Below are 25,671 nucleotides of genomic sequence, written 5' to 3'. Positions count from 1 at the left end.
TGGAATCTAAATTGATTCCAGGTCATCTCTCACTGTTTGCATTTGCTGTTATAGAGAGCAGGTGTGCCCTTCTATAAGGCACCTTCTGGTGTATAGTCAGAAAAGGGACACTGACCTGGAAGTATTATAATGTGAATAGTAAGAGAAGAGAGAAAATGGAGTTGAATTTGAAGTTAACATTATCTGGGCAGCCCATAGCTTTATAGTGTTATATTTCCCCTGTGTCAAGTGTCCTAACTCTTATTCACTTTCATTTTCTGGCAATTTCCAGGTACAATCACTTTTTTTTTCCTTTTCCTGTAAGAAGTATGGAAATGAGTTATCATGTTCATAACAGTGTATAACAGCAGTATACTCAATCAATAAAGGGATTCACTGGCAATCCTTCCTAAATGTCAAAGGAGTGTATACATCACAAAGAATATTTTCCTGAAATGGATTGGTGGAACCACGATTGGTTCCATTCTTTAGTGCCATTTAGTGTTGAGTAGGTGGACTGCTCATTTTTCTTGAAGCTGTTTTGTAATTTGATATAAATACAGGTTGAATATGTTTTCATAGTCTATTGAACACTTAAGTAACTTATTTCATTAGGGGTTTAGTTCATAGCAGCAGATGACAGCAGCTCTGTTGACAGCTTACAGTGTTACAACATGCTCAATACTTGTGTGCATTATGTCCTTTAATCCTCATAAAAGTGACATGGGGACGTTAAAAGATGTGCCCAAGGCCTCACTAAGAGTAGAGATTCAAATCAGTTGAGAGTCAAATCTCACACTTTTTAATATTAATGCCAAATTATATTCTGAAAAATTTAGCATGGATGGGTGAAAATATAAATAATATATTAGATATTGAATAATACAGACATTTAATACTCCAGTGATTATGAATTAAAACACACCTGCAAATAAATGTGTTGTTGATAAGAACTGACTTAGCTTTTGGATTCTTACTCAAATGGCTATGTATCTAATTCTCTTAATTGCAAAAACAAAAATCTCATAGTATATTTCATGCTCAATCTCCACTTTGGGGACCAGGACACAAATCTTGTCTCTTACCAATTTGAGAAAACCATTAAGACCATGTGCCAACACTGGTATATCTGATCAATACAAATATGTGTTGTTCAGGCAGCTGTTAATGTGAGTGTGCCAAACAGTATTTTCTGTTGTTTGTTTATTTTGCTCCATCAAAGCACAGTCAGATCTTAATGTGCAGGGATAATAAGGGTCATTGATTTGTACTGCGTGCTTGACATACTCTTCAGCAAGGAGCAAGTTCTGAACTATGGAAAGTCATTGTCCATCTGCTGTTGACTATGTCGAGTATTTTAAACAGCTCTAAAATATTTTAGAAGTGAAAATGACAAAATCCAGCTTTGAGGATTGTGTGATTTGAGAGTTGGGAGGAGAGTTCAAATATTTTCAGCATAATTTAATTAAGAGGTTGCGCCATGTTAATAAGGCAATACTAGTGTGACCATTCCTCACTCCCAGCTTTGCAGGGCATCATACCTGATTGGCTGGGAGCTAGAGCAGGCTGACAGCAGGACAAACCCCTCAAGGCTGTTTGTGAAGGATAGATGATTACTTAGAAGGTCATGGGCTCCCTCATTAACCTTTCCTCTTCCCAGGCTGCTTTCTCCAGACTGTGCAATCCCAAGAAGTGAGACTGCTGACTTTATCAGGTACATCGTAGAGAAGAGTCAACCCACAAAAATCTTTCTAAGCCTTGGATGGTATAGAATTATTTTTAATAGTTGCAGAGAAGATTGGCAAAAATATATATATATATTATTTTTTTTTGACCAAAATGTCAAAAAAAACTTTGTAAAGTAATTCCGTTCCCAGATTTATTTATCGTACAAAAATAAAACCCACACACATTGCTAACACTTTGTAATAATTACCTGAGAATTGTTCATGCAACCTCTTCCTTGGGAGAATTCAGAATTGATTTTAAAATTAAACTTTGCTGTAAGAAATTGCTTACTGTATACAAGATTCATTAGATGTTTTCGCTGGTTCCTTTTTCCTTTCTTCTCTTTTTCTTTGCCAGAAAGCGCTTTTTTTGCCATTTTTATTACTGAACCTGATAGAAAAGTGAGTTGAGAAGAACATCAAGTACATGGATATATTACTGGGTACAAATATTTCTTGTCCCAACTTGATTCAGAGATAAAACGCAGCATGCTTTACAATAGCTTACATTTTTAAAGAACCCCGAGGATAAACAAATGATTTTATTTTATTTCCAACTAGGGTGAAATTTTAATTTACTGAATTAAATTGCCTGGAGCATATAAAAAATGGACATCTTAGCTATGGAAACTACAATTTCTTTCAATACATTGACCATCGTCATCAAGAGAATTATTTATACTCTCCATTTAAGTCACTTAAAAGCCACAGTAGTGACAACTCCATGCATTAATTTGGCACCTTCTGAATGTGTGTAATCATGTGTGGACTTTGAAATTCCAAAGTGTTTAAAATTGTTTTATTAATGTACCATAGATATGTACAAGATTTTCATAATATACATTTTTTCTTTCCAAACAAGTCAGTTTTAAGAATGTATCTTGTAACAGGGGCTGGAGAGCTTATTTACAGAATGATTTGCTTTCAAAAAAACTCAAAGATTTATCGTTTTCTTCATCATATAAGAGGCTGAATAGCAAAACAGTAAAAAATCATGATGACAATTGACAGGAAATGGATGCTAGGTTCTAAGACTGAAACTCCTCTGGAACTCAAACCTGCAAAATATAAAAATGAAACAAAATGTCTTGAGAAAAAGTAAAATTACTGGTTAGATTAATTCTTCATGAACTAAAATGCATACTGTTATTTCTCTTTTAATAACACATTTTAGTACACTTGTTTCACTTATATTGGATTTAATTTTAGGAAGTGTATTTAACCCTCTGTCTTAGGATATCTGTTTTAAATATAAAAAGAAAAAAGAAAAATGCCTAAAATTGGCCAAGCCTGACTACAGGGCAGAGTAGGATTGGCTAACGTGGTGGCTGATGACTTATACTGAGTCACAGCTTCAGGTAGATACGTGGGCGATTCTTCTAAAGCAGAAATAATAAATTATTACTACATGCTAAATATGACCGATTGGTGTTACCTGCTTAGGACATCATATTGAGAGGATTTGAAAGTGCTGACTCAGCTCAGTATGAATGTCATAATCGATTAGTGATGTCCGCCATGAAAATGGGAAGAGAGGTGTTATGTACATGTGCTTCATATTTGCTATCCTTGCTCTCAGAAGCCTCCAAGTTAGTACCCATGGAAAAACTTTCTCGTTTTTGTGCCAATAGAGTGAAGCATATACCAATGACACAGTTGTGAGGGTTTTTTTTTTTATTCAAATGAGGAAATATAAAACTGTTTGTGATATATAAGCATGTTGTAAATCTGAGGGATTAAAGAAAGTTGACTCATCACCTCTTGCTCACAATTGAAAAATGGAACCATAGACCTTTTATTTTTTCACCCAACATTTAAACAAGAATTGGAAAGATTCATAGAGCCCAGATTTCATGCTGGCATCTGTCTGGATTCAAAATCTACAACAGGAATGGTGATTCAACTTACTTGACATTTTTGGAATCCTAATTTCCTCACTGCTGCTTCCATCCCCACCATCACTAACTGTTCTTATTTCAATCAAGTAGTCCTCTTCAAATGGAACCAGAAGCTCAGCAGATGTGTTGTTTGTTTCCAAAATATGAGTTTTACTCTGTCTGTTTTGCCGGTACAGAATCTGAATAAAATGGTGAATCAAGTTAAATGGATACGTTGCTTATCTAAGGTTCAGAAACTCTTATGGAACACTATAACACCGCGAGCATTATACATGCTGTAACCCTTGGATGGAAATATCTGGTCTGTGCCTTTTCTTTAAATTTAGTTGTTAAGAGAAAGATTTCCTTTTTGGCCAGTGCTTCTGAAATGAGAATAGATTTATCTCTATTAATTAAATAGCTTGAGGCCATTATCTTTGGAGCTTGCCGTGAAAAGTTACTGGTTAGTTTGGACCCATTTCAGATGTTTGACTACTATATGCATTTGCCAGGAGAGGATGTTCATTACCACTGATGGAAATGGTTTGCTCTGGGTATTTGACTGTACTCTTGTTGGAGTCCTTTTATGTTGTTAAAAGATGATATCCTACTGTAGCCTAAGTTCTAGAAATTCTATTTGAATATACTTTTTGACCTCATACTCATCTCACAGTTACTATCTACATACACCATCATTTTTTGATGGCAAGGGGAGTCACTTGAAAAAAGAATGTGCATACTATGAAGTTTTATTTCTTAATGCTCCATGACACATTCTGACCTCACAATATAAAATTTTCCATGAAGAATTTAAAAGCAGCAATGCCAAGTATTTTCAGAACATTGGAAAAATAAGATTCCTATATTTCCATGTGCATAATATTTGTTTCTTATTTGTTTCTGACATTTCTGGTTCCTTAGTAAGTTAATTGATATGGTTAAAAGAGAAACAGAATACTCACCTTGTAGCCCAATACTTCAGACTCATTTTCCATGGTTTTTACATGCTCCCAGTTTAGGCATAATTTAGAGTTTGTCAGCTTCCAGGCAATGTTAGCTGGTGGTTGGCTTGGAGCTTTAAAAAGATAATCAAAGATCCAAATGAATATAAATTAGCTCATGGTTACTGTATGACCCATCAACATGAAAAGGGAAAATAAATCGTGGATAATTAGCATAGAAGGAGCTAAAATGGTTTCAGTGTCTTTTGAAATATCATATTAATTCTAATCAGAGTAAGCAAATTCATTCAAATTCCGGTCATTTGGAAATATCTCTGTGACAAACTTATGAATTAATAATGGCGTGCTGGATGTCCAGTATTAATTTATTAATCACTGCTGTTGAATTTGTTTACTTTACTATATATGAATAGAGGGAGGGCTCCTTTATCTAGTGTTTAATTTGTCCATCAATCAATAAGCATCTCAGACAAACTAAGGCGGCAAACTTTTTACATATATCAACACAAAGGTATTCATTCCTAGTAGTCCTTTACTTAATAATCATGTACTAGTTAGGACTTTCACTGTAAGTAATACAACCAAATCAAGGTGTTTTAAAACAAAATATTAGGAATATACTGTGAAGGATATAGGAGACTCTCTTTAGAATTCATGGCAGAATGCAGCAGAGCCTCGGAAGGGACAAAAAATGTCCAAAAGCCAAGAAGTTCCTCTCTGTACCTCTCACAGTAGTTTTTGCTGCATGCTCATCTTGCCATAGACCATCTCTTTGTTCTTCTCAGCGTGTGTGGCAGAAATCATGACTGCCCACCTACACCTGAAGTTTGAAATTTCCTCTGTTCAGAGATAGTCCAAGCTAGAATTTCCAAGTAAAAGCTGATGATTGGCTTAATTTGGCCATATTCTATCTTAGCCCAATTGTGGCTAGACAGTGAGAAAGATACATGTCACTTAATATAGATAGAGCTGGTAGGAACCCTGAAGAGGGAAAATTACAAACTGGATGATCATCCCAAAAGGTGTCTACTCTAAATCCAAACTGTGCTTTTAGTTCCCTGAAATTAATGTTTTCTGGGAGAAACGTAGTGGGAAGTAAGGGAAGACGTATTTAGAATCAGCCTTCTAAATTAATGGATCTTGTCCAACTGAAAAATTTTACATGCAAGCAAACTAGAGTCCAGGTTGGAAATGTACGTCTTCAAAAGCATGCAGCTAATGAGTGTCCGATCCCAGTCAGAATCCTGGTCTCTTGATTTTTAATCTAGTTTTTCTACATGACAGCATACTGCTTCTCAAAGATTTGAGTCCACATGATTATTTTTGAGATTTAAGAAACTGGAGACATTAAAAATAATTCAGCTGGATAGCAGAGGCAAAGATAAAACTACCCAGCAAGATGTTTTTGGCATCTTATTTGAATTTGTGAGGCTGAATGAGCATAATATTTAACTCATTATAACACTGATGGAAATAGAAATGATTTCTTTTGGAGTTTTGACTCAACTGCGATTTAATGTCTTATGTGCCACTGGAAGAATCACAGGGTGTCCAACCTTGCATTATGATACATCTACTTGCCTTCGCCAAGCCCCTGGGATATCATTCACCCAGTCACTTACACCTCATTTGGGACGTAGTGGAGAGATAAATATTTCCCCTGTGCTCTCATGGGACTCAGTTCATATTTTATTATGAATTTATCACATTGAATTATAGCTATTCGTGCTCTGTGTTTATTTAAATTTACTGAGGACATATGCCTTGTTCAACTCTGTATTCCATCATCTAGCATGGTGCTTGGCATGTAGGAGGAGGCATATATTTCATATATGTTGAATAAATGACTGTGTAATAGATGGCTAAAGAAAAACTACTTGGGGTCCTGTGTGATTTTCTTGGGTCATATTAATTATGTACTGGGCTGTGGGAAGATCCATAGGTGGCACAGTGTGGCCAGTCCATTCATTATGCTGTCCTATAATCAAGGCCAATTGACATGGCCAAACCTATAGCAATCCACGTGAATTTATAAGACGAACATGCCAGTTGGATCAACCATGCCCTAGTACATTTCTTGGCAGTATAAACCCAATCATAATAAAAAGACCGAGAGTTTTGCGCTTGGTAAGAACTCAGTGAATGATTGTCAATACATTTATTTCTGAAGGGCTGATGGCAATGATTATAGTTTTGTAACTATTTTCCCTCAACTTATCCCAAAGTGCCTTTTCTAATCTTTTTCTCAGCTATAAAAGAGATAATATAAAAATTCTCCTAAGATACCACAGTTTTAATATCTAATATACTCTTGTGACTCATTTCTTTTACTTTGTTCTTTAAAACAAAGTGCTAACATTAACAACGTCATACAATCAATACAGAAAAAATATAAATTCAATCCTTTGATGTCACTGGCCGTGATGAATTCTGAAGGTTTCATCTATTGCTGTGCCTTTTCTGTTTGTTTGCATGTTTAGATAAAAAGTACTACTTTTAACACTATGAATCCATTGATGAAGCTCCAGACTGAGAGAGAGAAGAACTGACTTCTACTAACTATATGGTAGTAATTGTGTCTCTGATACTGGAACATTTGCATTTATTTCCTCATCTACCAAAGCAGAAGTAAGGCTTTCCATGGACATAAAATGAGAAACATTCTGTCAGGAATGAACTCACGGTATGAATGGCCAATCGTGTGGATTATTTGGAATGCTTTACCTCTCATGCTATCTGGGAGGTGTAAAGAGTTGGGCTTTGAAGTCAGAGAGACCTGAATCTGTATCCAGTCTCTTACAAGAGGCCTGGTTTTCCAATCTTTGGAATGAGACTAAAATATTCTAGTTATAAGAGTTTTAGCTTCCATGAAATAAAATAGGAAATATTCCTATCTTGGTTAGTGGTGCAAACTAAATAGCTCAGTAACTGTTAATTTCTTCGTGGGAGTAGCAGTTCTTCACTGTGGCATTATGACATAATCAGTTTTTCCATTGTGTTCAATGTGGTTTGCTACTAATAACAGAATTCCAAAGTTTGCAAAAGATTCACTTCTTAAATATAATTAGGGTATACTCAAGATTTTCCCTTAATAATTTTGCTCTTACTTGGGTTCTTTATGTGCTTTTTGAAAGGCAGATAAAGTGGTGAAGTCTCAGCTAATTTTCTGGGAAGTTCTCATGTCTATAACTTTTCTTATCTTTGTCCATGAGTGTGACTCCAATGCCAATGCCCTGTGTCTAGTATATATTTTTTTAAGTTTCTAAAATGTGCTTCAAAAGGCCATCATCTTATGAACACCTTTAACAGCTCTGGTTTCATGAATTTGATGTATTTGCTTAAACTGGATTGTAAATATCTATGATGAAATTGAAATTTGTATTACCTAGGAAAAACAAAACACTGTCATGTGGATAATATAAAACACATGCCATGGATGTTTGTACCTACTTGGTACAAGTACCAAGTACCTACTCAACAAACAAGCACTTTTCTAGTTTACTGAAAGAATTTTGCAGGCAATTTCCAAAGACTAAATAATTTTCTATTAATCAAATGACAGAGCAACATTAAACTAGCCCTCTGCAGCTCTAATGGCTTCCCTGTGATCAATTTTTCTGTAGATGGCATTTATATTCCACTGTAGTTCACACTGTGAATTCAATTCAAAAACAACTTCTTATGTTACACTTCTAAGTAACAGCATGGGGTTGACATTTGGGAAAGAGAGAAAGAACATAAGTGCAAGATGAAATAAAAGCTTAATGCTTCCTTTATGTCTAAATATGGATTGATTGCATTATTTACAGCAAGAAAAATCCAGTACAGAGTGCTAGTCAGTCGACGTCAGGGGCCAAGTTGAACCAGAATTTGCAAACACTTTCTGTTACTGGCTCTGAATACTTCTGTCTACATAAGCAGTGCTTTTTCCTCTTGGAATTGATGTAAATATTTTCCTCCCTTTGGTTGTAAATCTAAATTCCATTTAAGCGAAGTCTGTGTGGATCACAAGATATTTGTACTTGCAGTGCTCCTCACTTGTCTTTTGGAAAGACATAATTTTTAGTAAGCTACAATACTTAATGTTAAACCACTGATATTTACTTTAAAAAAACCTGTAAGGCTATCAACATCACCAACAACAATAATAACAAAGACTTCAGAAGCTTTGCATATGCTGTTCCTTCTGTTTGGAGGTCTCTTTGTCCACTAGCTCCATTTTATCTTTTATGTCATATCAAAATGTATAGCCTTCCCCATATAGGTGCTCCTTATGTATATCTCAGCCTCTTATTTTCTTCATATTACTTTTCATAATTTTTGATTATTTCATTTTCTTTCTTGTTTTAAGTTGCCTCCCCACTAAAAGAGCAATTGCCCGAAGGCAGGTATAGTTCCTGTTTTAATCTCCAATAGGCACCTAACCCTGTGCATGGCTCATGGCAGGCACTATTTTCTTGAGTGATTAACTAATTCATCATGTTTCAAAAAAAAAAGGCTCTGTCTTCTGTTTAGCGTACCCAATCAGAATAGGCAGAGATTTTGGTAAATGTGAGCTCTGCTTTCTCAGAATTTACAATGGATGATCAAATATCAAATGGAAAATTTAGACAGTGACAGTATGAATGTGTGATGGATGCAGAATTTTTTGCTGTCACCACTATTCAGAGGTAATGTTGTTGTCATCTCAAGGACATGGAAAATCAAAGTTAGATCCAGGGATAACACTTAGAATCAGAGCTATCTTCAATGTTTCATTAAAGCCATTTCTCATCTTTGCTTTTGCCTGTCCTTCCATGACCCTTGAAGAAAATTTCTGCAACAAATTTATGAAAAGAAAGAAAGTAGAAAGTAGATGGGCTTTCCTACTTTAAGAAATGCAAAGAAAGTGAAATCACCTCTAAAGAAGAAATATAATAATATATGTTACTACACATTGATCTCTCACTATATGGCTGCCTCTGGGTCACCTTGGTGTATATTATATCCTTTAGTTCTCAGAGCAAACTCTAGAGGAAAGTACAGTCATCTCTGTTTTTCAGTTGAGAAAATGGGTTCTGAGTTATTAAGTAATTAGACTTACCACACAGTTCATGGCTGGGCTGGGATTCATACCCAACTTTATTTCACTCTGAAGTTCTTTTCTAGCTCTTTCCAACAGTATTTCACAATGGGCCAAAGTTATAGAATCACCCAGTAAAATGCAAATATATTAAAGGGGAAATTTATAGATCAGTAGAAAAGATATTTGTTTATAGGCATGGTGGGACCACTACAAACTGGGAGAATGCGTGAAATTAGATAAGTGAATGTTAAACTTTAGAAGATCATTAAGTCTGGTGCTGCGAGGGCTAGATGAGGAATGGGATGAAAAGAAATTTGGGGACAGACTGTGAAAGATCTTGTACACCTTTCTCTACTCTTTGTTCTCTGGAATAGAGGAGACAGTGAAATTTTGGAATTAGAAGAGAGTATGATTCCATTTTAGGGCTAAAAATCTCAAGCCAGTTTGAGGTCTGGACTGAAGATTTGAGAGTCTAGAGAGAGAGACTATTTAGATGGTTAGAGATGAAGATTGCAAACTAGTACAATGTCCATGGGATCCAGAGATTCAGAGAGTCCATGTTCATAGTATGCCAGTCCAACAGACGCCACAGCAGAACCTTTTTAAGTATCTGTTTTCTTGTATCTAGGAATTAAAATAACATACTCCTTGATGTGTTGTAATAATTGAGATAAGTATGTAGAACGTTAACGCTGGGCTTGGGACATGAGTGCTCAGTATTTTGTAACTGTCATAGGCAGAATAAGGGCCTCCCAAACATGTCCAGATTCTAATCCCCAAAACCTGTGGATATGTTACTTGTTGCACATGTGATTATGTTAAGGATCTTGACGTGGATAAATAATCCTGGATTCTCCGGGTGGGTTCAATGTAATTACAAGGATGCTGATGAAGGAAAAAAGGAGGCAAGAGAGCCAGAGTCAGAGGAAATGTGAAGATAGAAGAGGAAGTCAGAGTCAGAGGAAGACTTGAGGATAACATGAGGCTGGCATTGAAGATAGAGGCAGGGCCCACAAGCCAAGGGGAGAAGGCTCTCTAAAAGACAGAAAATGCACGGAAACAAATGCTCTTCTAGAGTTTCCAAAAGGAACACAGCCCTTGCGCATATCTTGTTTTCCAGCCAGTGAAACTCATTTCGGACTTTTGACCTCTGGAAGTGTATGAAAACAAATTTATATTGTTTTAAACCACTAAGTTGTGGTAATTTGAATAGCAACAGTAGGAGACTAAAGTAGTTTCTATTCTATTTTCATAATGTTAGTGATAAAAAATGTTGAAAGAATAAAATTAGAGGTTTTATTGGTATCCAAATACGAGATAGAGTCTTGTAGAACCTTATTCTCAAGTCCTTGTTGGATATTTTTATAAAAATGCTGATGCACACAGGCTGGTGAAAGCCAAATTTAGGAAATATTGAAACAAGGTTTTCATGAAAGAGATTAGGAATTACAAGGGTTTTTGTGTGTTGGATTGAATCAAAAAAGAAGGCGGATGCTAAAGAAACACTAAACTTCAGTTTATACTTTGACTCTCATCTCACTCTCCTCTCAGCAGATATCTTCTAGCACTGTATCTTGATACAATTACTCCCTGTTAATTAAAGTGTTTTCAAAGGATATGTCTCCTACTCTTTGATAGGGCTGATCGCATGTGAACACTCAGACAAACCACCAACAATGTTCTTGGCATTTAATCCAAATTTCAGTCAAGCCCATTTGTAGGACCAAGTGGGTCAACTGAGCAAACCTGATGCTACTGTGTCTAAAACAAGTTTTCTGCTTAAACACATAGAGTAGGTTAGCACAAACTATCACATGGTTAATTTAGGTTGCATGGACAAACTAGCAAATTCAAGTTAAAGGAAAAAAATTATTTTTAAGGTTATATGTATATATGTATGTATGTATGTTTGTTTGTTTGTTTGTTTATTTATGGCTGTGTTGGGGCTTCGTTTCTGTGTGAGGGCTTTCTCCAGTTGTGGCAAGCGGGGGCACTCTTCATCGCGGTGCGCGGGCCTCTCACTATCACGGCCTCTCTTGTTGCAGAGCACAGGCTCCAGACGCGCAGGCTCAGTAATTGTGGCTCACGGGCCTAGTTGCTCCGCGGTATGTGGGATCTTCCCAGACCAGGGCTCGAACCCGTGTCCCCTGCATTGGCAGGCAGATTCTCAACCACTGCGCCACCAGGGAAACCCCTGTATGTATGTTTTTACAGGTGGCCCTCTGTATCTGCATATCTCTGGGTTCCACATTGGCAGATTCAACCATGTTAGGATTGAAAATATTTGAAAAAAATTCCAGAAAGTTCCAAAAAGCAAAACTTGAATTTGCTAACAACTATTAACATAGCATTTACATTGTATTTGCAACTAGTTACATAACATTTACTGTTTTAGGTATAATAAATAATCTAGAGATGACTTAAATTATACGGAGGATGTATGTAGGTTATATGCAAACCCTGTGCCATTTTACATAAGGGACTTGGGCATCTGTGGATGCTCCTGGAACCATCCCCCCTAGGCTACTGAAGGACAACTGTATATGGGTGTGTGTATATATAGATGTATATACATGGTCTCCTATGTATATCATGTATATATCTATATCTCTATATCTTTTTGATAATTAAGTTTATTGTTCAGGTCTCAGCCCACCTTAAACTGGTTAATGGAATCGCATGTAATATGAGTCGGCTTGAGTGTTACATCAACAACTACACTAAAATGTCTGTCAGTTTATCACAGATCTGTCAGATCTGTGAGGTTTTTTTGATACTATCTTTACGCATTTCTAATCACCCTTGATTTTGCCTGAGATAGAAACTAAATTACACACAAGAGTTTCTGTGAGTTTGGCATCTCTCAATCAGCTAGAAGGAAATGTCTGGGCAAATTTAAAACCACTAATTGATTGGAGATTTCAATCAGATTTTCAGATTAACTGAAAGAGGCTAGACTCCAGAAGGACCATGGAAGCAAATCGTTCATACAGGTATATGGCAATGACTTCATCAACTTGGTCAAAATGGAGTAAAACAGGAAGAGGAATAGAACCACGTCTCTAGCTAGTCAGTTCTAGAAGATCACTCATGACCTAGTCTTTATCAAACTAGGGGATTGAAGGAGAGCTGGTTTAAGAGTTGTTGATCCACACGTACTCTTCCCTTAAAATGGACTGATACTAGAGAGTTTTGTTCATCTGTTTGTTTCCTGCTTAGCAGTTCTACAGTACTTTGTATTTTCCAGTGTGCTCCTATAATCAGAACCTCGTTTGTGCCTCACTGATAATTTGAGAAAATAGTGAGGGCAGAGAAAATTTCCATTTGACAGTTAAGAAAATTAAAGCAGAAAAATGGAATGTCTTGTCCTGTATCAGGTCATGAGTCACTGACGTACCCAGAATTAGAACACAAATCTCTGGCTACTGGCTGGTGATATGAACACAAGTGGGTAATGCACTCTGTAATCAAAGACCTATTAACTGAGATGATTCCTAAGTTCTTTTTGGACATGACAAATATGTATATGGAAAAAAAACTTTGTATCACTTGATTTTCAAACTTTTTTAAACCACCTATTCTTTCCCAATACACAGGAAAAAAACGAATGCAGTATTTAAAGGCAAGCTGTATTTTTTCCTGTCGGTTAGTAGCAGTGAATTCATGTCTTAGTCATTCTCAAAATTCAGCAACTATATTTGTTACTCTTTTTCATTGGGATTTAGAGACCAAAGAATGTGTTTTAAAAAGCCTGTTAACACAATTTATGTTCATCTACAATATACAAGAAATATGTAACTATTATGCAATTATAAAAAATTACAAATTGCAGCTCTTACTGAGTCACATCTGATCAGTTTGCTATTTACTACTTTGCTTCATATTATGGAATATTTGTGCAATACCAGACTCACTCACAGGACAAATGCAGCAACAATCAACTCTTCATCCTTTATTTAGTAGGTCCTATCTGTGTGAAAGATATTTAGCTTATTGTTAAGGGAGATAAAAAGAAGCACAAGAGTTAATTCTTGGATTTCAGGGGCTACCAAGTAATTTGCAGTGATAAAATATCATAGAAGGAAAGATCTAGGTATCTGACAGTGCAAGGATCACACCAAGACTCAAATGGTAAACCAAACCAACAAAAACAAACAAAAAATCATTGACTAAGCATTTACTAAAGTACGTACTGGACACTTTCTATTAATTATCTCTTTTAATCTTGAACAAAACCCAGTGAGAAAATAGGTACTATTTTTCCTTCATTTTACAGATGAGGATCTTGAGACTGAAAGATTAAGTAACCACTTAACATTCCAAGGATGGGAGGTCAGGTTATGAACTCAAGTTGAAGAGGGCATTGGAGCCATTATATTCTCTGTCTTTCATTTATACTGAAAATATTTTCTCTTTTGCAATTCCAAAAGATCAGAATAGTTCATTTTGATTGTTACCAGAGAGTTTCAACAATTATCCAGATTTAAGGGAAAAACCCACTTGACTAAATAAAGTGATCAGTAAAATGATGAGGTGGTACGAATGAAATGGAGATTGAGCAAAGGAATGTTTCTAACTGTAGGTGAATCTTGGTCCCTGCAATGTGATGTATACTTACGAGACTTCTTGGTGGTCCCATTGACTGGGGGGCTTGAGGGCCCTGTCCCAGCAGTGTTGTAAGCTCTCACGGAAGCAAAGTAGACGGTGTTAGCTTTCAGCCCTGTGATGTTTTTGGTTGTGACATTTCCACTGACCCTAATTTTACCAATCACGGATTCTTTGGAGTCATCTGTCCAGTATAAGACCTGATCATTAAAAACAAAGAACAAATAAATTTATTGTTTCCTAACAACTGTCAACCACAGTGGCATATGGGAAGAAGTCAGGAGCATAAATGAGAGAATATTTTCCAATTAAAATGGTTATACAACAATAACAAAATAATCAAAGTCCAAAATTTATAGGGAAGAAATAAAAAAAAAGAATACAAATTCACAATGGAAATTAGAGAACCTAGGTTTTTTTAGATTACCACAATAAAATATTTTATGAACTATCTAAAGGTTGACAGCTTTAACAAAGGGTATACAATAAGTCAGAGAAAAACAAGATTCATACTGTTAATCAAAAACTTACATTATGTTTTACTACTGACATTTCCTGGAGAGTTTTTTAAATCACAGATGAATTAATAATTCAACTTTTACTGAGGCCTTCCTGTGCATTAGCACTGTTTTAGGCACATTGGAAAAGGCAAGAGAGAATAAAGCATAGTACCTGCCTTTGAACCTCTTATAATCTAGTTAAGATATTAGAGTACATATGTAAAAAGAAAGCAGAGAATGCATCCCAAAAAAGTGATATGGAAATAAATGCTAAAAGAATTTGAAGAAAGATAGTATCAGGGAGTGATCAGAGAAGAGTTCAAAGAGCAGGGGAGACTAGAGATGAGCTTTGAGAAATAAATAGGGTTCAGATAAGAGGTAAGGCATTCTAGGATTGGAGTGGCAGAGGCATCTGTTATCGTATGAGTAGAACTTTCTGTTTGGGCAAGAGGGTTCAGATAAAAAGAAAAAAAAAGAACAGTACAAGGCAAAATCATAATTTTATTCTAACTCCAAAATAAAGTAAACCTTGTAACTCATTTTGTGGATCATTAGATTTAAAAGTCAAAGGAACAATAAGTGATTAATAAGTCACATCCCTTAACTTTGTGAGAAGAAGGCCCATAAATTCAAAGTGATTTGCCTCATTCTAGATAGACTATAAATGACAGATTAGGAGAATGTAGGCTTTTTCTTATCGCTTAACTACCTTTTCTGAGATAACTAACTTTTTTCAAGTTATGCTTCAGTTCTTAGAACAGGTTTCCCAGTGAGATTCTTCTATGGTTTAAGATCACTGAAGATTAAATGTTTACTTCTCCCCAAAAAACAAACATGACTGCAATTTGGATACTTAATTAAGATAATCACCTGATTACTTTTTAAATGCTACCATTTGTTACTTTGCTTGCTTAAGATCACCTGGAAAGATCCCCTCCATTAATTCCTCTCTATAGCTTTAGACATATACTATCATATACTAAGAACTAGGTTAGTAGTACAGGACTGTTGAACAGAGCTATTGCTAGCTGGCATATTCATAGTAGAAAGTGAAATTAATGTGGATTACCTCATAGCCCAGAACTCTTCCAGTGTTTCTATTCCAGGCAATAGCATTCCATGAAACCTCCATTTCCGAAGCAGAAAAACTTTGAACAGAAGTTCCCCTTGGGGCCAGTTGAGGTTCTGCCATCCAGAGAAAGACACAACCATCTTCAGCAGAGTTGTTCATGAAAACAAATGCAAAATATACATACAGTCTCAAGGAGGAGCATTCCAGTGCTGACTACAACTTACCCTCTTCCCCAGAGTAGACAATGGATGTGGTACTCAGGGCTCCTTCTCCTTTCTTATTATATACACCCACTTTGACTTCAAAGGGAGAGAGGGGGGTGATGCTTTCATTTCTGTAAACAAACCTTGACGATTCTACAAATGGTACTCTTTCCTTGGTCCATGTTGTTGAGCCAACTGGCCGCAGCATGATGATGTATCCAAATTCCTCTCCATTCTGTAGTTCTTCTGGAATTGACTTGGGCAGAAGTGATCAATCACTGAGTATTTAGAAAAATGTTTTGTACAGCTATTATAATGTTTATTGATTGTTTGGCATATCTTTTGTAGAGATAGCATGGATATTTACCCTGTTTAATGAAGTATTGAAAAAAAAAATACTTCTATTTGGAATACCAATTAGAAAAATGATCCCAACTTAAGATACTCAGATAAATAAATGAAAAATTTAAATGGAAATGTAAAACAGGTTTTACATGTTTATATATCCTTCCTGATTATTCCTAAATTGTAATAATAAAATGGTTTAGAAGATTGCAAGATTTTATAAGCTAAAACATAACTTTGATATAAAATTTTAAACTCAGCACAAAATTAGCTTGTTAACTATTTCAAGGCTAGCCATGTTTTCCTTTCACGTTTTCAACAAATTTTTGTAAAATACAGGTAATATAATAAATGTGTAATAATATTTGCTTTAAAACATATATACTATTACTCAAACACAAACATATAAGGGACCGTCCAATTTTTGTTTTTGAAACATACATCTTCATTAGTCGTAGTATCAGTGTGCAGTTTCCTTAACATTAAAAAACAAACAATAAAAAGTTTGCTAAGTCCCAAAGAGACAAAATTCTTTGAGTCATTTAAAACTTAAATTTATTAAAATTACAAAACAAAAATAGATACAAGTTCCCCATTATAAATAATTATAACATTATAAATAATCACATCAAGAAGTGAAAATGAATTAGTCCTTGAATTTAGACAAATATTCCAGCTGTTTATAAGAAAGTTATATTTAAAAATGATAGAATTAATTTAGTTTCTCTAAAGGAAGATGCTTTTTATTTCTGAACATTTTCATGTAGACTAATAAAGGCATACCTGATAGGGCATAAGGCTTGAGTCTCTCATGCACACAACTTTATTCCTGGGGTTTTCCTTACCAAAGGTATCCATTTATTGTATCACATTATCCTGTGACTTGGACCACATCTGGTTATCCAGCAGTGGGCACCAGAACAAAAGGCACCCTCTTGGTCAGAATCTTTGAGGTGTTCTGGTGTAGAATCTCTGAATTCTTTTTTTTTTTACACATATATACATTCTTTTTTAAATATTCTTTTCCATTGTGGTTTATCCCAGGAGATTGGATACAGTTCCCCATACACTAGGAACTTGTTGTTTATCCATTTTAAATGTAATAGTTTTCATCTGCCAACCCCAAATTCCCAATCCATCCCCCTCCCTACCCCCTTCCCCCAGGCAACCACAAGCCTGATCTCTGTGTCTGTGAGTCTGCTTCCTAGACAGGTTCATTTGTGCCATATTTTAGATTCCACATATAAGTGATATCATGTGGTATTTGTCTTTCTCTTTCTGACTTACTTCACTTAGTGTGATAATCTCATCCATGTTGCTGCAAATGGCATTATTTTATTCTTTTTTATGGTTGGGTAGTATTCCATTGTATATTTGTATCACAACTTCTTTATCCATCAGAATCTCTGAATTCTATAGTGACTAGCAAACCCAATTAATTCCTCTCCCTTATGGAATTTGAATATGAAACATAGGTGTGTTGGGGTAATAATAGATAAACTTAGAGCAAGCAATAAGTAGAAAACATACAGTAGCAGGGACACTGAGGCGGTGGAAGCTAGGAGAAAATCTAAGCTGTAAATTATACAGAGAAAAGATAGAATTTAGCCATTAGCCAGGTAGAAAACTGTAAGTAAAGTAAATAGGAAGAACTGAAGGACGAGCAGGAGGGACTCTTAGAACTGGGGCTGGGTTACCAGAATAGATGACAGCAGGGTAGGGCTACGGTTCTCAGAACAGTGATGAATGATGTTCCGGTTCTTCTTTTGCCCTGTCTGCTTGGTTACTGAGACTTTTTCCCATCCTCATTACTTCCCATGTAGCTTTAAAATAAATCCCCATTAACCAAGATGACCTGAGCTGCTCTCTGCTTCTTGCCATGTGGAACAGTCTAAGGAATATGGACTGTGAAAAGCAGAAGAAAAATACATGTCCTGAAGTCTTAGGAAAGAAAATGCTTCCTTGTGTTGACACTTCCCTTTCACAGGTAGATCAGAATTAAAATGGTTAACTTTGAGTGGTATGGAGGAGATTTATGAGAATTTAAGCTACTTGCTAGAGAATTTGATTTCTTTTGGATGCTTCTCTGATCTTAGATTTAATCAAGATTTAGTTCATCGGAGAAAGTGGAGGACTTTTGTTTTTGGTAGTGAAGTGCAATGAATGTTTCACATGGTGTTCCCTCAAGAAAGATCTGAGTCCAACATGCTCAGTTTAGAGGAGAAAAAAAGGCTTATTTAGGTCCTTCCTTTCATTCTTCTCGTATGGGCTGAGAGCCAAATGATGGAGAAATATATATAGCTATTTAAGGTGGCCAGAAAGAGAGTTTTCTCCTTTAAGCAGAGAAAGTATTCAGCAGATACAGAAATTCAAAAATTCCTCTGGTAATGAAATCTCTTAAAGTTGATAAAGATTAACCATATCATTCTCCACCACAGTGTCTGTAAGAACTACATTTTTAGTATAGACCAAGAGTCAGCAAACTACGGCCTTTGAACCAAATCTGGCCCGTAGTCTGGTTTTGAAAATAAAGGTTTTTGGAAACACAGTCACACATGTTAATTTGTATAATGATATATGGCTTTTGAATGACAATGGCAGGGATGAGAAGTTGTGAAAGAGGCCATGTAGCTTGCAAGGCTGAATAGTTTTACTGGCTGACCCTCTAGGTAAAAAGTGTATCAATGGGCAGTTTGGGTGTTTATTTCTTACTCTACAGTTTTTTATCCTATATGCCTAATTTTATAGTCATATTTTTTATGAGACATTTATCATAAGCACCTCAAACTTGCAGGTATTTTGGGTATAAATTACAATAACATATGAGTAAAGATACCTTTAAAAAAGGTTAGCAGTTATTACATCCCTAAAGTTAGATATCATGTCTACGTTAGTTGAAAGATAACAAACCAAAACAAATAACCATACACAAAATACACATTATTTTGGCACAGGAGAAAGCACAGGTCGATTATACCACAGTGTACTTATAAACCATAATGGTGGAGTCAGACTGAGTTTAGAACAGTGGTTGGACCTGGATTAGTGTTGAAAGCTCAATGGGTACTTCTTCATCCACAGTGCGGTGACTTTGGCCTGCAATGGTCTCTTTATCCCCGAGTTCTTTTTCACAGCATAGTTCAGATATGACCTGACCTCCTTTCAGGCTGAGTTAAGACTATCCTGTCAATTTCTGAACATAAAGACTTTTTTTTCAAGAAATTCATTTTTGTACCCCCACTGCACTACTCATTAGTGTTCACTGAATTGAAAGTGTTACTATGTGCCTTCTGGTGGCTCGAATTAATGTTTGCATCTCCTTCTAAGTACACATAACTGATTCCTTAAAGAAGTTTGGGCACCAGAAGAATTTGGCTCAGTAACTGCATGTACATGATGCCAAATGTGAATGATAAATGGGAACTTGCATCCATTTATGTAATAGTTTCTGTTAGTATCCTCATATCTGATATCCCAAGAAGAAATACACAGAGGGAATGATTTTAACTTAATTTTTTAAAAATATAGGTCAGAAAAAGTTTTCTGTAGAGGGTCAGGTGCTTAAATATTTTGAGCATTTGGGGATCTAGGGTCTCTTGCAATGTCATGAAAGCAGCGATACATAACACATAAGAGAATGGGTATGGTGGTGGGTGAATTTGTTTAGGAAAACAGGGAGCAGGCCAGATTTGGCCTGTAGGTGATGGTCTCTGGAACCTGGCTTTAAAAAGAACATTATAAATCGTGGAAAGTTTTTTTTTTTTCTTGTTAATTCACATCATCTCTATTTAAGAATAGTATACATAGGATTTCCCATTCTCCTCACGTATAGACTGAGTAAAAGCTGTGATTTACCAACCTTTAGTAATTTCTGACATGGAGGAGAAAAAACAAGGGGTGAAGTTAGGCAAGTGATGAAATGCTTATATGGCCTTCAAAGAATATTGAAACCTAAATAACCTCCTCACCATCCCACAAAACCAATCCTGTTTTAGACTACTTGAGAGTCAGTGTTTCTGTGGGAAACGTGTTTGGTAAACAAGAATAACTTGATTAACTTACTACTCAAGGCAGATACAGGAAAACTCTTGGCCTCTCTAAACCATGACTTTGCATATGGACCATTGGAATTCTAATTTAGGACAAAGTAAAAAAGCATGGAGAGTCCTGTAGTCAGATGCTTCTCTGCCCACCTGTATTGCATTTCTAAGCCTATTTTCTTTTCTGAACATGGCATTGCCACCGGCTAGCATTGTCATGAGGAGTAAATGACATGAAATGTCCAGCACAGCACTGAAAATCCTGTAAGTGCTCCACAAGTGAGCCACATCTCTCTCTGTGCACATCCATTCCTTCAACAGGTACTTCAGGAGGTCACACCACATACCAGGCACTGTGCTAGGCCCATAACGCATATGTGAAACTAGACGTCCAGAAGAAGGGACAACTTTTATAGCAGCTGCACCTGGTTCCTGGCTCTGTTGTTTACAACCTTTAGACAACATCTCTGCGTCTCAGTGTTCTCTCATATGAAGAGGGTTTAATAATACTACTTTTTCTCTATCTGTAATAGAATTATTTTTGTTTGTTTCTTTTTTAAAAATTTTATTGGAGTATAGTTGCTTTACAATGTTGTGTTAGTTTCTACTGTACAGCAAAGTGAATCAGCTATATGTATATACATACATCCCCTCTTTTTGGGATTTCCTTCCCATTTAGGTCACCACAGAGCAATGAGTAGAGTTCCCTGTGCTATATGGTAGGTTCTCATTAGTTATCTATTTCATACACAGCATCAGTAGTGTATATATGTCAATCCCAGTCTCCCAATTCATCCCGCCCCCACTTCCCTCTTGGTATCCATACGTTTGTTGTCTACATCTGTGTCTCTATTTCTGCTTTGTAAATAAGATCATCTATAGCAATTTTTTCAGATTCCACATATATGCGTTAACATACAATATTGATTTTTCTCTTTATGACTTACTTCACTCTGTATGATAGTCTCCAGGTCCATCCATGTCTCTACAAATGACCCAATTTCGTTCCTTTTTATGGCTGAGTAATATTCCATTGTATATATGTACCACATCTTCTTTATCCGTTCCTCTGTTGATGGACATTTAGGTTGTTTCCATGTCCTGGCTATTGTGAATAGTGCTGCAGTGAACATTGGGGTGCATGTGTCTTTTGAATTATGGTTTTCTTTGGATATATGCCCAGTAGTGGGATTGCTGGGTCACATGGTAGTTCTATTTTTAGTTTTTTTAAGGAACCTCCATACTGTTCTCCATAGTGGCTGTATCAATTTACATTCCCACCAACAATGCAAGAGGGTTCCCTTTTTTCCACACCCTCTCCAACATTTATTGTTTGTAGATTTTGTGAGGAATAAAATAGACCATATATATAGAAGGTCTTATACTACTGTAAAATCATTTACAGATGCAATGAATCCCTATTATTCTGCAACAGGGTTTCTCAACCTTAGCACTCTTGACATCTGGGGGCAGATAATTTCTTCTCATGGGGGGGCTGTCCTGGGCATTGTAGGATGTTTAGCTGCATCCTAGCCTCTATCCAGATGAACCTCTCCCCTTAGTTGTAAACAACCAAACATGCCCTCAGACATTGTAAATATCTCCTGAGGGATGAAACCACCCCTGCCTCCCAATGAGAGGCCCTCTAACATATCAGACATCATGATTTTTAACTAAAACATCCATAGCCATCATGTTCTTAGGTGTGATATTAAAATGTCCAAAGAAGTGGATGTTTTGGCTATGAAAATTATCACCACAGTGTCAGAAACATGTACACAGGGCAATGAAATAGGGCAAGGCTCTTTTATCAGTTATAGCTGGGGCTCAAAGCTGATAACAAAGGTATGAAGTGCCATGCATTCTAAAGAGAGACATCAAACCATTTATATATAAGTCTACCTGGCAAAACTTAGCCTATAACCCAAGAGAAATGTACAGAAAGGGAGTGTTGGTTTGTTTAGGGAGAGATTAGTAGGAAGATATTTCTTTTGAGATGGTTGTAGAAAAAGCTGCACATTCCTACCCCTCTACCCAGGGGAAAGCAAAGGGGCTACTTCTTATCCCTTGCCTAACGAAGTGAAGAGGCTTCAGAAAGAAACACATGGTATATGTTCTCTGTAATTTAGGGGATGCAGGTTCTTTTAACTGACTAATGCCTGAGAAACTGCCAAAGGGGAGAGAGACCCGGACAGTGTATTGTGTCAGAGTGAAGAGAGGCTAAGTGGGGACACACTGCACTTCCATGGAACATAGAGCAAAGGTGCATGTTTGCTGAGGGCAAATGTGAAAACCATGTAGGGAGATATCCATGAGCACCCTTATGGTTGCTCTATCATCATAAGGTTGCAACCTTATGATGCTATATCCACAAAGAGCATCTAGAGGAGAGAGAGAACCTCTACCAGAAGAGTCTGGCCATGGACCACCAGATTCCAGGAACTGAGGAGACCTTCCGGCAGCTTGCACCAAGGAATGACAACCAAAAGTTTGGGCACTTCTTTGGACACTGCGCCCTCCCTGCCACCACCAAAAACCACGAAAAAACAAAGCAATACAAAAAACCGCTCTATGAAATGTCAACGTCTGGTCATTTACCATTCCTAGAGTATACCAAAGTCAAATTACAAATGTACCAGCAATCAGGACTTTTTCTGTCCCTTTCCTCTCCTCCCAATCCCAGTTTACTACAACTCTGGAGGAACTAGTTTGGGAAAGGAGAAATTGAATAGCAGAGTGGAGAAAAGGTGGAGAACTGACTATGCATTCCCTTTCACACTATAGCATTTCTCCGCTGAGGCAGGCCTGAGCGTCTGGAAATGAGAAACTTTAGATTGGTTGAAAGTCTAAAGTTTATGATAATAAACCAGGTTGAAAAAAATTTTAAGTACAAAAATGAACCTACTTGTTGATACTGAATAATAATGACTACAAAAGCTATACCATCTGCCTAAGCTTTCATCTAGATGCAGGGAAGAACAAAGGAAGGATTTAAAGAACAATGATAGGGAAATTATTTTCTACCTGCGCTCTGCTGAGTCTAACTCATGAATAGTTCTAGAGGTAATAAATAAAATAATTTCTAGTTCATCAACTAATAACAAAAATGCTACTGACCCACCTTCAATAGACATTGAACGTCTGTTTCTTATATTTGGAAGCAAATTGTGTTGAGTTAGTCACACTCTCTTACTTTAGTAGAAATACAAAAAGTTTCCAATACCTCTTTTAAATAATGCATCATCAGGAGTCTCTCATACCACGTATTTTTATATACTCAATAGTGATCAAATAAATCTTCTTTTTTGTTTTTCAATATTCCTCTTAGCCAGCTAAATCTTTTTCCTTCAAAGTAACTCAGTTGGATAGAAAATTACCTCCCACGTAATGACGAGTTCAGACCGACTTCCTCCACCTCCATTGATGTTTGTTGGTGCCACGACAGGGACTAAAGCAACCAAGAGAAACATAGGATGGCAATTACTAAAGTAGCTCTTCATTGGGAAGAATTTTGTTTTTGGATTTCACCTTTCAAAATCTCACGCAGATACATTATGAGAGAGTCTTGCATTTTTAATGAACATAAATTATGTTTACACATATCCAAATTTCTAAGAGAGAGGACACAGTTGTGTTTGATACAAGAGCACCCTGGCTCCAAAATTAATTAAAAATCGACTAACATCGTGTATTTGACATTATTATGCATCATCTACTAATTGGCAAAATGATGTTCCATTCAGATGGTAACCGCAACATTGCTGATTTAGTGCCTAATTATGCAGTTGTGCTGTAAACAAGTTACTTAAGCAGTCTATTAATTAATTTTTTTCAATAAACTAAAATAATTTTTCTTTTTGTTAGCCATCAGGATATTTTAACATTTAAAAATGAATCCTGCTTTGATCTTCATAATTTATTTAAGAGATTGCCTTGAACCTATGCCCTGTCTTCTAAGCCTTCCAATGCCTTTGGCCAAAAGCAGCGTAAATTGGAATAACTTCTACAGTTGCAGGGTTTCTAGTACTTGACAGCTTACAGTAACATATTTCAGGACAATTGACTAGTTTAGATACATAAGGAAATTATTTTAAATTATACTTTAATTAACTCTTTGAAAAGTTTCCAATATTCTGGGTAATAAAGTTCCCTCTTTTCTTCAGTTTTCAAATGAATCACCTTGGATGTGAAAGTTTAAGAGTGGAACAAAGGATCCATTGAAAAGAGCTTAAGAAGGTGTGATTTCTGAGGCAAGTTCCACTTGTATTCTGCTGTTCAGTGAACCAGATGATGCTCAATTAGCACTTCTGTTAAATGAGTTTAAAATTTACCTCATTTGCCTGTGGAAAAATTTATACTATCGCTCAATGAAGCTGCAGCTAGGTCAGAGTTGAGAAATAGATGGAAATGTATGGCTGGCTGCACCATCAGAGTCTCAGTTAATTCTTGGCTACAACATTTGATGAAACAAGCAGTAACTCATTTGCATTTACAAATCTACAGATTCTCTATTGGATTTTGGCTAGAAAATAGATGAGATGAGAGGACAGCTTTTGAAAAATTCTAATTTTTGACATGCCTGCTTAACTATAATCATCTCTTTTTGAAGTCACTTTTTGGGAGAAAATACACCTTGCTCTGTGCACATACAAATGGAAAATAAGAGCCACTGGTTTACTGCCTCTGATTTTGGACCAAAAATACTACACTTCTCACTTATTTTCTTTAGGAACTAGACTTTAAAAGGTCTTCCACATCTTTAGAAGACATTGATTTCTTACCTGATGCTTTGGTTCTTAACACTTCTGATGGTTTACTTGGTTCTCCAATCCCAATGCTATTCCCGGCAACAACACGAAACTCATATTCCACCCAAGGACTCAAACCAACCACTGTTGCATTGTATGTCTTACCATTGAGAATTTCTGGAACTGAAAAGAAGGGGATGCTTCAGGCCCCTAAATTGGCAGTAGTTAAAAACAATCAGTTATTCAATTAAACAAACACACCATCTATTTTAGAAAATTATTCAAAAATACTTGTGTCACTTACCTGTAGAAACAGCCTGCCAACCCACAGAAAATGGTGTCCGAGCCTGAATACTAAATATTTGAATGGGACTGTTATTATCTGAGCCTGGTCTCCAGCTTAGTTGAGAAGTAGTACTGGAAATATGTTCCACTCTTACATCTTCTGGGGGACCTGGGGGACCTTGAAAAATATGTTTTATGATGACTATATTGGAAATTATTAAATTCATGGATTTGGGACAGGGATAGTCTATCTGTTATGCTTA

The 25,671-nt window shown here is 36.3% G+C and overlaps 1 protein-coding gene across 4 annotated transcripts in view; it reads right to left on the bottom strand.

The window, feature by feature from the left end:
- Nucleotides 1–2,491: 2,491 nt before the first annotated feature.
- Nucleotides 2,492–25,671, bottom strand: part of CNTN6 (contactin 6) — a 291,320-nt gene continuing 268,140 nt past the window's right edge. For 3 of the 4 annotated variants that reach the window (XM_036869273.1, XM_036869275.1, XM_036869274.1), the window contains 9 exons: nucleotides 25,428–25,586; nucleotides 25,157–25,306; nucleotides 23,753–23,823; nucleotides 16,012–16,246; nucleotides 15,785–15,900; nucleotides 14,229–14,415; nucleotides 4,546–4,658; nucleotides 3,615–3,783; nucleotides 2,613–2,764 (listed from right to left, as the gene is read on the bottom strand). In XM_036869273.1, the coding sequence (XP_036725168.1) occupies nucleotides 2,664–2,764; nucleotides 3,615–3,783; nucleotides 4,546–4,658; nucleotides 14,229–14,415; nucleotides 15,785–15,900; nucleotides 16,012–16,246; nucleotides 23,753–23,823; nucleotides 25,157–25,306; nucleotides 25,428–25,586 (1,301 nt within the window). In that variant the 3' untranslated portion in view covers nucleotides 2,613–2,663. Of the gene's footprint in view, nucleotides 2,765–3,614; nucleotides 3,784–4,545; nucleotides 4,659–14,228; nucleotides 14,416–15,784; nucleotides 15,901–16,011; nucleotides 16,247–23,752; nucleotides 23,824–25,156; nucleotides 25,307–25,427; nucleotides 25,587–25,671 lie in introns of all 4 variants that reach the window. The other variant, XM_036869272.1, reaches the window with a different exon arrangement.

The sequence above is a fragment of the Balaenoptera musculus genome, chromosome 11, assembly GCF_009873245.2.
Source record: "Balaenoptera musculus isolate JJ_BM4_2016_0621 chromosome 11, mBalMus1.pri.v3, whole genome shotgun sequence".
NCBI classification, from domain to species: domain Eukaryota; kingdom Metazoa; phylum Chordata; class Mammalia; order Artiodactyla; family Balaenopteridae; genus Balaenoptera; species Balaenoptera musculus.
The sequence above is the reverse complement of the archived record's forward strand: the minus strand, read 5'-3'. Positions and strand labels throughout refer to the sequence as shown.